Source organism: Cimex lectularius, unplaced genomic scaffold, assembly GCF_000648675.2.
Source record: "Cimex lectularius strain Harlan isolate CLEC.00 unplaced genomic scaffold, Clec_2.1 scaffold186, whole genome shotgun sequence".
Taxonomy (NCBI): Eukaryota; Metazoa; Arthropoda; class Insecta; order Hemiptera; family Cimicidae; genus Cimex; species Cimex lectularius.
Window position 1 is genome coordinate 169,290 of NW_019392979.1, and position 15,079 is coordinate 184,368.

Genomic DNA, 15,079 nt, shown 5'->3' on the forward strand with positions numbered 1-15,079 from the left:
TCAGGACCTGGGATTTACAAACATTGTTTACACTTAACAAATACATTTAGGATGTGGAAAAGTAAATTTATACAATGCAAAATATATTTTTTATATTCAATCAAAGTATTTCTACTCACTCAAAGTGTTTGTCTTCTGTGTAATTGTGCCATTCTTGCGTGTCGTGTTGGGAGAGCCAGTGAGATGTTTATATACATTGGATTTTAAAGGGGTGGGGAAGGAAGTCGGTATAGAAAAATTTTTTGTATAAGGCGTCGGCTTCTTTGAGGTGAAAAGTGCCGACGAAGGGAAACAATGTGTTGGTAATAAATTTAAACAATGTTTGTAAATCCCAAAGACCCTGAAGATGATCTCAATAAAGATGGAAACGTTTATGAAAAGTATTCTTCGATTCCAAACTGCTAAATGTATCTTTTCTCGATTATTAAAACGTTTGAAATGTTAATAATTAAATGAAATTGGTCTCATTCTGTATAATTATCCGTATAATTCTGTGATAAAGCCATTAACTACTCTTAACATATAATTCTGGATTTTCAATTTGTAGGTTTTTAGAAATTGTCTTTTGCTCCACAAAACTTTCACATCTTTAGGGTTAGATAAAAATTACGCTTTTTTCCTTGTAGAAACATTTCAGATATAATCAGCTGTTATGTCAGAATAATAAATGGAAAAATTGTAAAAATAAAAGAATTTACTAGCCATATTACAAACCACTATGCTTGTTTACAATCGATTAAATTATCATTAATAAAGCAATAAAAATAAACAAGGTAAAAGGTGTAAAAATGCTCTAGTTTAAACAGCTTTTTTATAATTGACTTTCAAACTCGCAAAACCTTCACTTAGAACGTGTAACGCAATTTCCTCTTCATCCTGGGCAAATCTGCACTGTTATGAACTGCCACGCCTGTTTCCTTTAGACATGTTTCGATGAGTAATATAATATTGAGGCATAACTGATTCGAGAAATATGTATTTTTATACCCGTCTTTTAGAACCCCATATGGTCGGAATCATTCCTGAAATAGATAAAATCGTAGCTGAATTACATTTCATCACTTATTAACCACCAATTATTAATGTGAACAGAAGTATTACTTCTTAACATGTAATATTGTTTGATTAAAGATTGCGACACTTAATACATAAATTAGCTGTCTAATTATTTAATTTGTTAAGTTTAACGTAACAAAAATATTTTTGAAATCTCACAAAAATAAAATTTAATCCCTTCAAACACATGACGTTTTACTTTTTATTTAATTTTCCACGTTGTTTTTTTATAAATTTTTTGTTTGATTTTTACATTAAATTTTTGGAACTTTCGGTTTACTCCCATCATGCATTTGTTGTAAAATCTCCATTTCCATTTTTTGATTCTTGATTATCCTGGGTCATATCGTTTCTTCCACGTTATTTCCTTGTAATTAAGGTTTTTATAATTTTTATTATGTGCGTGAATTTTTTAAGACCTTTTGAACTTTTTTATTTATAATTTGTGGTTTTTAAAAATATCCCGTTTTTTTTGTTTTTTTTTATACAAATGCACAAATTGCAAATAAAACATGTATATACATTAAATTTTTCTTATAATAAAAATGATGATATAAAAACGTTAGAGACCTGGAAAACTATATAATCCAGGATAATCGAGAATCAATAAATTGAAAAGCATGCTTACAACAGATGCTGATGATGGATGTAAAATCCTGAAACGCCAAAAAATTTAATGAAAAAATAAAACAAATTTATTTTTAAAAACACATAGACATTTTTTAACTACAAATTATAAACAAAGAAGGCAATAGTCTTTAAAAAAATCTTTGTTACATAATAAAAATGGTAACGTTTTACATTCAATTCATTATTTGGTGAGAAATCATCAATTGAAATCGTTATGTTATATCAAATTTATGAGACCTTGTCACATCATTACGTTTTGAAGCACTGTAAGGCGAATCATACAAACGTAAATTAGTTTTAAATTTCGTTAAACGATCAGCTGTTGTCTATCGAAATTCGTTGACACCTAGTATAAAACGGCTTGCAAAAATTTGTTTTTTCCCTTTAAGTTTATGGCTTTAGGACATTGGAATTAGTATAAGGGCGAATTTTGCTTTTAAACATTGGATGTTCTGATTTTTTCTGTTTATTGCAATTCATGAATGGGCGAAGAACAACAAGAAACGGATCGTGAAGTTTAAACGAATTCAATCATACAAATGAGTGACCCAAAGTTTTTGGGAGAAAGCGACCTGGTCCACAAATTGCTAACAGGGAGCCGAGNAAAACGTTTATTCTTTATTGGTAATGACATCCAATCGAGAATTTATTGTTGAGGTGATTGAATTGTATGAACGTTTACCATGTTTATGAAAGTGGTGGACAATGATTATATTACCACGATAGAAATAAAAGAAATTCGATCCTCAACCAGTTGATATTGTATTGATTACCCCTAACAATGATCAGAAATCGTAGTAGAGAACTGAAGTTCTTTGTAGTTCATCCCTGTAGCGAGAAATCGTAATGTGGTTGACAACCTTTCATGTAGTGATGATTTCTCTCACGAGTGTCTTTTGTTTTCTAATAAAGGGGGTAACAAGCTGGAGTAAATATAAATAAGACGTTAATCTTTTTTTTGTAAGGTTTTGGTTGAAATGAAAAAATAGTGTCACGAGGGGATTCGAATCCACGACGTTCGGATAAATACGCCGCTGCGCTAACCACTTGAGCTATCCTGACTTCGACAGTTCGATCCACTCAGGCACCAACTCCCCATATCAACCTACAACCTTTCGAACTTTCTCTCTTTTTGCCATTTTTTGGTGTCGGAGAGGATCGAAGCCACGATAGCTCAAGTGGTAGAGCAGCGGCGTATTTATTCGAAGGACATGGGTTCAGATCCCGCTCGTGGCACTAGCTTTTTCATTTCAACCAAAAACCTTACAAAAAAGATTAAATAATTGAAAGAAGTAATTTGGTTAATAGAACACTAAATAAGACGTTTCATCCATCCTTAAATAGTTCCTCCAGTCAGCGGGTTCAAGGGAAAGATCTTTCATCAAATTGATATGGGTATTACGGCTTCTGTCCCTTCTTACACCATTTCCTTTTCGATTTTTTGCTTTTAATATGTAAATAAACAGAAGAGTAGCACAAGAGATCGTCATCTACTTTGAGAAGGTAATTCACTGGTTGATGTTCGGAGCGACTGGCTGTGGAGCCCCTCAAATTTCAGGCACTCCAAATGGAGCTGTACGGCTTGGCGCGGTTCCATTTGGAGTGATCGTGAATTGCCACCTTTACATAACTAACGCGGTTTCTTGGCACAGATTGTCTGTACTAATTGAAAAGCCGCTGAAACTAATATTATTTTAAAATAATTACTAAACAGCGCCTTTTGTACAGTCTGTATTTGTAAGAGAATAATTTAAAGTGATAGAAACATTACTGAGACGGACCAAATATATGTTTGACCAGTGTATTGAATTAATATTTTTGTTTTTTTGTGTTTGTTGGGTTTTTTTTTGTGTTTTGTTTTTATGTAAGTTTATGTAGGTTAAGTGATTGAAAATGAGAAGAGATCCCGATTCGGTCAGCAGTGCATCATGTACGCGTTCATCTTTCTGACTCCTGTGATCGGGGGGCAGTTTCCAGGCGGGCATTCTGGGAGCGGCCTTGTGAGACATTCCGGCCTGGCGCAGTCCCACCTATGACAGTCGTCTTGCAGTCCGTTCTTCTTCCAGCAATCGCAGCCGTTCATGACGACCCCTCCTCTTATTTCTACGCTCTTACTTCTGGGCTTGTACCATGGAGGGATGCCCTGGAAATTTAAAATATAAAGATTATTGAAAATTTGGCTAAAGGCTGGTTTAACAAATACAAATTTTTCTTTAAGCCACATGGTGATGTAAGCCAAAAATGATTTTTTCGTAATTTCAAGAAGAAAAAAAAATAGGCTCATAAGTAAACCAAAAGGGAAATTATGTATAAAGAATTGCCATAATAATTAAAATAATATGTTACAAAGGTTTACACTGTTCCTGAAAACCAATTATTTATACCAATTTATTATCAATTAAAATTCCACGTGCTGTGATTCAAAACCAGAACTATTACGGTGGCAAACACGTGTCGGACCACCTGGCCAAACAATTACAAAAATTTCAAAAGTATAAAACATGTACATGGGAAAAATGTTTTGTAAAGAATTACAGGACAGTTACAGTGGCTAATGAAACAAAGCAAATAGAAGGAAAACTATGGAAGTATAAAAAAATGAATTATTTTTAATAAATGTAGCAAGGGAAGAAATATATAACTTTACTTATGTGCTATTTATGTTATTTTCTTCCCAAATTGTTTATATATTGCAATTAAGGATTTTAGTTGAGATAAAAACGTCAGTGTCACGATCGGGATTCGAACTCACGACCTTCGGCTAAATACACCGCTGCTCTACCACTTGAGCTATCGTGACCTCGATCCACTCGGCCACTAACTTCCCTTCTCATCCCCACCTTCGAAGTTTCCCACCTTTTTGCCATTTTTCAAATGTAATCTATTTGATTCTTGACGACAATTAAAATGACCACGGAGAACTTTAGTGCTTTAATTGGTCAAGCGGACCACGAAAATTAGTGAATTTAATATCTTAAAATGAAGTATGTCTTCACTAAAGCTCTCTGTGGCCATTTCAATTGTCGCCAAGAATCAAATAGATTACACGACATTTGAAAAATGGCAAATAGGAGGGAAAATTCAAAAGGTGAAGTTGAGATGGGAAGTTAGCGACGATAGCTCAAGTAGTAGAGCAGCGGCGTATCAAGCCGAAGATCGTGGGTTCGAATCCCGCCCGTGACACTGACTTTTTTATCTCAACTAAAATCCTTAATTAATTGAAAGATAGTAATTGGTCAAGCGGACCACGAAAATTAGTGAATTATTATATTTTTTGGCATCGGCCTTTTGATCCAGAGCCACAGACACACGCGTATCAGACGTCCAAGGATGACGCCGAACCCACAGATTACTCCCAATTTTCTATAAAAAAAATTACACTCTTCGGAGTATCCGTGGTCCATCGGACCCGGAGAGCCTAGACGCCCCACACCCCCAGGCCAGTGCCACAACCTCTACAGGGGCGCAGATGGCAGCCGTCTCTTTCCATATCACACAATGTGATTTATGCTGACGAAATACCTACAGACATGTTTAATAACCTACTGACATTGTTAAACCCAATATTGTTTAATTTCAGAATACCTTATGTAGGGCGTTTTCAAGATTGGATCGGATAAAGAAACAGTAGACTTTTTCGTTTTTAAACACACGCTCTTTATTCCTTTTTTACATAAGCACTTACTTCTAATAACCTTCCTAGAAGTGACCAATAGATTTAAGTACGTCACAGTCTGACGTCACCTTGGCGCAACTTTCAAATTTATTCTCCTACACTTAGTAATTATAAGGACACTCCAAAAACTTGCCTATGTTGTCAAACAGTATTATTGATTTTATTTAGATAGTCATTACAAAGGCCATGATTGGCCCTGATTCTGCAGGTAGTTTTGCATGTGGACCTACCGATTTGTTCTTTATGGAACCAAGTCACATTACGGATAATTGGCTCCATTTGTTTAAAAAACTAAAAAAGCTCGAACTAAGGTACCTGTCCAACCAAGTTTCCTGACTTCTTTTTTAATTGTTTAGAAAACATCGGTAAATGAGATTTTGAACAAGTTTTACACTGATTGATTGCTCTTTTAGCGAGGGAATCCACTTTTTCATTAAATTTAATGCCACAGTGAGACCATAGCCATTCATCGTGGATTAACTTTTGCTTCTGTTGAACATGGAACAATTTAGATAGTATTTCGTACAGAATGTGGACGAAGGGGTTTCTGATCCTTTAGATCTTAAGCTTTGCCATCGCACATTGGCTGTCTGATAATATAATGTATTTCTGGTGAGAAAGGTCGGCTATGTAACACATTGCGCTTGAAAGATAAATTGTTCATATGTTAAATACTAATTCTTAATATACATATGAACATAGATATGTGAACTTATATCAAATTATCTTTCTAGACCATTAACGCCTTCACTGAGGAAGACGAAAGAGTTGTAATTAAAAAATAATATTTTGCAATTTTAGGCAATCTTTTTTAAAACCTGTACTCGAGCCTAATAGAACCTTTGGTAAAAGAAAACCGAACATTGCTCTAGCGAAGACCCTATTTTGATAAGCATGATCTGAAAAGTCTGACAGGACACTTTATAAAAATTAATAATTGTTTTAGAATATGAAAAATTAAGAAATAAATGTCCCTAAATAGGGTCTGTACAGGCATAGAAAATAAAGAATAATAAGGGAAAAGATGTTTTTTTACAGATTACAGAACTTGCAAGTCAGGAAGATGTAAATAGTTGAAATAGTATTCTATTGCTATTGAGTAATATGTAGATACCTTATTTTTCTCTTCACACCTTTCCCTTTTTCTCTTAATCCTCACCTTTCTAGATTCTCCAATCTCTCATTACTTATTCTCTCTTTTACTTATTTTCAATAACTTTTTCCTCTCATCTCTCTCTCACTCTCTCTCTTTCTCTCCCTCCCTCCCTCTCTCTCACTCTGTCTCTCTCTGTCTGTCGTCTCTCAGCCTCTCTCACTCTCACTCTCTCTCTCTCTTTCTCCCTCTCTGCAACTTTCCTTCTGTATAATTATTACTACTTTTTGTACACACTTTTACATCCTGCATTCTAATATGGGAACTTACAAGTGGAGGTTCTTGGAATTCGTAGTATCTGCTTCTTCTGTATTCCGCCTGACGGCCGTCAACTGTGACTTTGACGTCATCACTTTTTACCATGGGTTCCGCCCTGAACCAGACATCTTTGAAATAAGGATGTTCCACCATCCTCTTTGGTGGGGCGTCGTCTGCGGGGCATTCCGGCCAATTGAGCCTCGGAACCGTGTCATACCTTGATAGATTGAAATTCAAAAAATCTATTAAGACTCGTTCTAGTTGATTTTTATCGAAAGGACTTACTGGGATTCCAGTGATCTGATTATGTTGTCGAGTCTCGAGAGTGCATTTTCATTTTGCGGACTGCAAATGTCGCCCATTGTGTCTTGTGTTTGTTATCTGCTAAATCTTCTTTTTGTGTATGTTGGAGTGTGGGAGTGAGTGTCGTGTGTTGTGTGTGTGTGTACTTGCCGTGGACTAATGAACTTTGAATTGTATCATGTGTTCCGTAATTAAGTCATTGTTTTAGTGTCATACGTTTAAAAAAAAATGTTTAAATCATTTCTTTTTATCAAAATTAAAGATTATAATATATTAACGAAATAAAGATTTTTATTTTTTTTCTCGTATTATTCTTGCTTATTCATTTTGTTCTCCCTATCCTTCTCTCGCTCTCTCTCCTCTCTCTCACTCTCTCTCACCTCATATTCAATCACACAGATAGATTCTCTCTGCTATCTCTCTTCCTCTTTTTCTCTCTCTACCCCCTTTGTCTTTCTCCATTGCGCTCTATCATTTTCAATCACGCACTTTCTCTGTTTTAATCTTTCTCTCCGTCTCTATCTCCCTCTCTCTCATATCTATCTCCTTCTTCTTGTTTTTGTGCTTTCGTCCATTCTCAATCTCTTTTATCGTTATCTTCCAAATTAATTTGAAAAACAGTAGAGATAACAATTTTCTTAGATTTGAGAGAACGAAGAACAAAACATTGACGTGAGGAACAATAAGTCATAAGAAAGGCGTTTTCCGATGGTTGAAATCAGATATTTCTTCATGTATTAAAAATCTAAATCGTGCAGGCTTGGTTTGGACGTGGTATCACGATAATTTGTTTACAAGTTCCATACAAAAAGTTGGTCGGTTCGTGAATCCCTTTCCGTTCTACAACGTGTTTTGTAGTAGTTTTGAAATAGTTTAAAATATTGTTGTGTAAATCCTTATGACATTGAAATTTTTGTAATTACTATTGTTTGCAAATTAATAGTTAATAAATTAATTTCAAAAATAAATAAAATGAATTTATACATTGCTAAAAAATATTAGATAAAAAATTAATTTATTAGTATTTTTATATTTATTAGCTATTACAATTAATTAAGATTTTTTAGTTGAGATGAAAAAAAGTTAATGGCACGAGCGGACCACGAAATTAGTGAATTTTATTAGCTGTAGTGGATGGTGTTAATATTGAGTTGTAGGTTGATTATTCTGTTGATTATAAATTTTTTTTAAACTACAATTTTCTAGCATTGTATGAATTCACTTTTTATGTACAATTCTATAGTAGTGTATAAATTCATTGTTTTTTAATGTTTTTTTAGCATTGTATAAATTCATTTTTTTATGTAAAATTTTCTAGCATTGTATAAATTCATTTTTTATGTAAAATTTTCTTGCATTGTGTAAATTCATTTTTTATTTAATTTTTTTAGCATTGTGTAAATTCATTTTATTTATTTATTTGTTAATCTAAAATTTCTAGCATTGTATAAATTCATTTTTTTATGTAAAATTTTCTAGCATTGTATAAATTCATTTTTTATTTAATTTTTTTTAGCATTGTGTAAATTCATTTTATTTATTTATTTGTTTGTTAATCTAAAATTTCTAGCATTGTATAAATTCATGTTTTTATGTAAAATTTTCTAGCATTGTATAAATTCATTTTTTTATGTAAAATTTTCTTGCATTGTGTAAATTCATTTTTTATTTAATTTTTTTTAGCATTGTATAAATTAATTGTATTTATTTATTTGTTAATCTAAAATTTCTAGCATTGTATAAATTCATTGTTTATGTAACATTTTCTAGCATTGTATAAATTCATTTTTTATGTAAAATTTTCTTGCATTGTGTAAATTCATTTTTTATTTAATATCTTTTTAGCATTGTATAAATTAATTTTATTTATTTATTTTTTAATCTAAAATTTCAAGCATTGTATGAATTCATTTTTTTAATGTAAAATTGTCTAGCATGGTATGAATTCATTTTTTATTTAATATTTTTTTAGCATTGTATAAATTCATTTTATTTATTAATTTTTTAATCTAAAATTTCTAGCATTGTGTATAAATTCATTTTTTCACATCCTACACGTATTTGTACAATTTAAACAATGTTTATAAATCTCAGTATCAGGCCCTGAAGATGATCTCAATAAAGATCGAAACGTTGGCACGATAAAGAAAACGTTTTTCTAAGACCTCCGTCACACCAGACCGCATCTCACGATCTCCGAATAAATCATTGACTAACAGTCACTAAACACCATACATTAAACAGTTATGTCAATTAGAATTAACTTATTAAGTATATAAAAGTAAGTCGATCAAAATATTAGAAACTTTATGTCGTAATGTGTATTTGATAGCTCAGAAATAGCTATGTTAGGCCCTTGATCTATTTTATGAAACAAACAACATAATGAACTGTTAATGTTTTATGTTTCAAAGTGTGCGAAAATGAGGGTGTGCTTTGAGATTAACCTTAATGTACTGACAGTGTTTCTGATGTAGGCGTACGCTGTCACCAGCTAATATCCCGATTGAGAAACGTCTCTTTGTCTTTTGGCGTGCACAACGAGCGCAAATGCTTTCCTCCTAACGGGGAGGAGATTGCATTCAATGGTAATGGACCGGCACCCCAGGAAAAGAACAATAACCGGCGACAATTTACGTAAGTAGACGACAAATCAAAGGAACCCGTCAGCGGTGAAGATTACATTTCCCCGTATCGGAGGATACTGCAGTAGACGACCTACTTTACAACTCAGGAAGCAGAGAGATACGGAAGACACTCGAACCATATGACTCAGGCCTCTTTTCTTTCACTCTTTGAATAGGATCCGATACATGCTAATGTCGTGACTTAAATTCAAAATAGGAAATTAAGCAGTTGGGCAACACCGGTCGGAATACAAATCGAACTTTATGTAATAAATCATCACTCGGCCCCATAAGATAATGATTTGTCATCTGTTAAAACAGCCTGTTCATTTCCTATATTCCCCTCTTTCCTTTTCTAATATTCTAACACAAGACCTAAATTTTATATTGAATTGATATACACACTCCGTCATAACTACTTTTTATTTTTAGACCTAAAACTTTTCAATACATCGAAATGAAAAAAACTACCCAATGTAGAATTCTGTGAAGATTTTACGCAAAAATGTTTTCTTAAAAATGAGACTTCCATCATTCTTAGACGGATAAGAAATTGTACGATTTAGAAAGTGTTACACGAACTTTACGTTAATTTATAGAGTCGTGCCGAAAATTACATAACGTCTTTATTTTTTCTTTGATGTTTTTCCTCATATCAGAAATACTCCCGTTGATTATCTTCAATATAAAAGTTTATATAAGTGCCTATTGAATAATTATTTAGCTATATGTACCCTCTCATAAGTTAGTATTTTAAAAACGTGTTAATTATTCAATATGCGCCTCCTCCTAAATGAATTAGGTACATGATGCTTTGGCAAGGCCTTAATCAACAAATGATTCGTAATCGTAAGCCCCTTTGAAACGACCTGCAGCCACTAGCAACTCGGAGAATATGGTGTACCAAACGCCTAGAAGAAAACACTAGCTGGAATGCTGTTAGGTTTACTGATAAGTCGAGTTTCTGTCTGTATGGCAGGCGCAGAAGAGTACCGAAAACAGGGGATGTTTACAATGCCCCAGTTCGTGCTCCCTTCAGTGCAGTTTAGAGGAGGTCGTGTCTGGGCTGGGATTTACACTGGAGGTCGATCTGGATTCCATATTGTTGAAGACAACCTCACCGAAGTCCATCATAAGCCCAAGGAATTATCGAGGAATACTTCCCTCAAACTAGGGATCTCATTAGCACGGATTTTCGATTTCTGGATGACATGCAAAACATCGAGGCAGAGTTGTTCATCAATGTTTACGAAACTTGGAAATTTCCCATCTGTCCCTTCCCCCATTGCTCCAGACCTCAATCCCATTGACCAGATGTGGGATGCATTGCAGAGAAGGCTTTTCGATCATCATCCGCAGCCTGTGACCTGCAACAACTGAGTGCAGCGTTGCAACATCTATGGAGTGAAATTCCTTGTGAAATTAGTGACAACCTTATTAACAGTACGCCTAATGCACAGAGTTTTTAGCTGACAGAGGACATTATACACGGTATTAATTGTATAAAAAAATTATTGTGTCCAATAAACAAAATTATGGGATTAGAACTTTTTATTTTGTTATTTTTCAAAATCCCTCAATTAAATATTCCTTCAATAAGAAACATTTTTTCAAATATTTGAATGCTAATATCTCGTAGTTTGTTTATTTAAAAAAAAAATTTAAAAANGGTAGTTTTGCATGTGGACCTACCGATTTGTTCTTTATGGAACCAAGTCACATTACGGATAATTGGCTCCATTTGTTTAAAAAACTAAAAAAGCTCGAACTAAGGTACCTGTCCAACCAAGTTTCCCGACTTCTTTTTTAATTGTTTAGAAAACATCGGTAAATGAGATTTTGAACAAGTTTTACACTGATTGATTGCTCTTTTAGCGAGGGAATCCACTTTTTCATTAAATTTAATGCCACAGTGAGACCATAGCCATTCATCGTGGATTAACTTTTGCTTCTGTTGAACATGGAACAATTTAGATAGTATTTCGTACAGAATGTGGACGAAGGGGTTTCTGATCCTTTAGATCTTAAGCTTTGCCATCGCACATTGGCTGTCTGATAATATAATGTATTTCTGGTGAGAAAGGTCGGCTATGTAACACATTGCGCTTGAAAGATAAATTGTTCATATGTTAAATACTAATTCTTAATATACATATGAACATAGATATGTGAACTTATATCAAATTATCTTTCTAGACCATTAACGCCTTCACTGAGGAAGACGAAAGAGTTGTAATTAAAAAATAATATTTTGCAATTTTAGGCAATCTTTTTTAAAACCTGTACTCGAGCCTAATAGAACCTTTGGTAAAAGAAAACCGAACATTGCTCTAGCGAAGACCCTATTTTGATAAGCATGATCTGAAAAGTCTGACAGGACACTTTATAAAAATTAATAATTGTTTTAGAATATGAAAAATTAAGAAATAAATGTCCCTAAATAGGGTCTGTACAGGCATAGAAAATAAAGAATAATAAGGGAAAAGATGTTTTTTTACAGATTACAGAACTTGCAAGTCAGGAAGATGTAAATAGTTGAAATAGTATTCTATTGCTATTGAGTAATATGTAGATACCTTATTTTTCTCTTCACACCTTTCCCTTTTTCTCTTAATCCTCACCTTTCTAGATTCTCCAATCTCTCATTACTTATTCTCTCTTTTACTTATTTTCAATAACTTTTTCCTCTCATCTCTCTCTCACTCTCTCTCTTTCTCTCCCTCCCTCCCTCTCTCTCACTCTGTCTCTCTCTGTCTGTCGTCTCTCAGCCTCTCTCACTCTCACTCTCTCTCTCTCTTTCTCCCTCTCTGCAACTTTCCTTCTGTATAATTATTACTACTTTTTGTAAACACACTTTTACATCCTGCATTCTAATATGGGAACTTACAAGTGGAGGTTCTTGGAATTCGTAGTATCTGCTTCTGTGTGTGTGTGTGTGTGTGTGTTTGAGCCTCATGATACATTATTTTTGAATTAAGAGACGTGATATTTACTAAAGAAGACTGTGCTCGTCCCACATTTCAGTATGACGATCGCCCACATAGGCTCATAAACGGCCAATTATACGTTGAAAACAAAAACTCAGCAAAAGGAAAATGCACAGTGCATATCTAATATCGAAAATCATATTTAAGCGATTCGATAAACTGATTTTCTGTAATAACCGAAATATTGGAATGTAAATAACGAATCACTGATAGCATGTATATTCCACTAAAAAATTAACTCTCCGCCCTGACATTGCTATTATATTTATATAAAAAAAAGTCTTAATGAAACTCTAAACTCACTATTTTTATCTTACTGTATAATACTATATCGTGTATTAAGTTTAACAATATACACTCAGTGGGAGGGGGGGGGCGTCGGTGGCCGCAAGGTTTAGTCGTTTACACGGCGCTCATCACTGTAAGGTAAAGGTCCCGGGTTCGAATCCAGCGGCCCTGCATTCGAACCCGACATACTTACAAATGAGATTCTTCAAAAACACCGGCACCCTGAGGGTTTATAGACCGCTGCTGTTGCGAACCCTCGTTAAAAAAAAAATTCTCGCTAGTAATACATATCCAGAAGATAATTACAACAATCTCTTTTGCAATTAAGTTCGGAAGCAGAATGTCTGAATTTTACTATTTTTTAAATGCATTTTACATTTTTCAAATTCTATATTTATAAAAAATTTGGGACTACTCATGGCTTTCAAAGGAAATAGTTTTAAGTAAATAGAACACAGCCAATTTCTTCTCTCTTAGTAGTCTTCTGTATTACCATTTTCCTCATGAAGTTCAAAATTTAATCAACAGATCGAAAGGTATCAACTTGGTAGTATTAGATGATGAGAAATGTAGTCAAACAGGCCTGTTTTTTATTTACCGTGTTCATTTATCCACAAATCGTGGGCAAATAAAAACAAAAAACGAAATAGAGCAGAAGTTTGAAAAAAAAATATATTTGTCTTTGAGAACTATAATAAAATAAATTACAAAAACATAAATATGAATGGAAACAAGTGCCATCAAAATGCCTGGAGAATGCAATGCAGTATAGAACATCGGATTGACATTGAAAACTTAAGGAAAAAATACAAATACAATTTTGAAACAAATAAGTTAATACTTGAAAGTATAACTGAAAGTCGACGTGGAAAAAACGGATTAAGAATACAATCAAAACTCCGACAGCTGCGTTAAATTTCACGCCATTGAGAAATAGACTTAGGACGTTATCGTTTAACGAGGGATGAACGGCTTTTGTCTTAGGATTTATCTCGATGAAAGCGATCCCCCTCGTTATAACAAGGCCGTCACGGCCAAAATTACAAAAAGATCTCGATGTTTGCAGAAAGGAAGCCCGGGCCGACGAACAGAACGTGTGGAAACAAAAGGACCATGCGTGTCGAAGGTGTGATGGATAAACGTGTCTTCGTCGTCCTATTCCACCCCGCAGTTTTCTCAAAAAGTACAGAACCTAGAAAAAAATTAAAAAAGTATTTTTTAAGCCCTTATTTCAAACATTGCTATAATTACAATTTTTTTCAATTTCTTAAAAAAGTTGAAAAATGTATTTTTGGTTTTTCGATGGTCACTTACAGTTTCATTAGAAGAAGATCCACTCCATTAGATATTAAGAAAAATTACGAAAGCCATTTGAAATTGTATTACAAAAACATAAGATATTGCAAAGATATTAAATCAGATATAGAAAAAGAAACTTTACTATTATTTTTATAAAGATATATGTATTTAGTACTCCTAATAGTAAATTGACCTATAAATTATTTTAATTAATTATACTTTTTATCTAAGCTCTTGGTTGAGATTAAAACTATAATTTACCATTATTTTTAAGTTAAAAATAAATTTTAGTTGAGTTTGCCTTTTTGATATAACCCAATGTCATTAACATTAATTAAAGTTAGAAAAAAATTTGTTTACACTAAGTATTGTTTTTGGCCTTCATTTACGATGCTGTAAACCGACCGAATTTATATCTTAATCAACAGGCAAATTTCATAGGTGTTTTAATGCTCTTTTCAATGATGTAATCAAATTTGGAGATTTTATGAGGCACAGGGGACTTTATAGCAAAACGTTTTGAAAGGCTGTAGTAACCTGAAAAGTGAAATCTCGAATTCCATTCAGATTTAGACTTTTGAACATTTTTTTATTGAGAAGTGAAGCTGTAGTTAGGACGAGGACACCCTGTATAATACGTTCTTGCCATAATAGCTTTATCATTGCCCTTAAAAAACATTTACAATTTGTATAGCTAGATAATAATAAAAATTTTATTTGCGAGAAGTACAGTAATACTTAAAGTTAAAACATAAAAATTGGATAAATAATTAAAAATTAAGGATAAAATAGTGAAATAATT

The 15,079-nt window shown here is 33.3% G+C and overlaps 1 protein-coding gene and 1 long non-coding RNA gene across 2 annotated transcripts in view; both read right to left on the reverse strand.

Annotated features, from left to right (window-relative positions):
- Nucleotides 1–3,401: 3,401 nt before the first annotated feature.
- On the reverse strand, nucleotides 3,402–7,285 carry LOC106665294. The gene is made up of 3 exons (XM_014391618.1): nucleotides 7,059–7,285; nucleotides 6,786–6,990; nucleotides 3,402–3,829 (listed from the first exon to the last, which is right to left on the reverse strand). Exons 1-3 carry the CDS (start codon nucleotides 7,133–7,135, stop codon nucleotides 3,602–3,604), a joined length of 510 nt encoding a protein of 169 aa, XP_014247104.1. The 5' UTR covers nucleotides 7,136–7,285; the 3' UTR covers nucleotides 3,402–3,601.
- Nucleotides 7,286–13,711: 6,426 nt separating this feature from the next.
- The window catches only part of LOC106665246, a 255,348-nt gene continuing 253,980 nt past the window's right edge, over nucleotides 13,712–15,079 (reverse strand). Inside the window, exon 4 of the long non-coding RNA XR_001340287.2 lies at nucleotides 13,712–14,170. This is a non-coding gene — a long non-coding RNA (uncharacterized LOC106665246). The remainder of the gene's footprint in view (nucleotides 14,171–15,079) is intronic.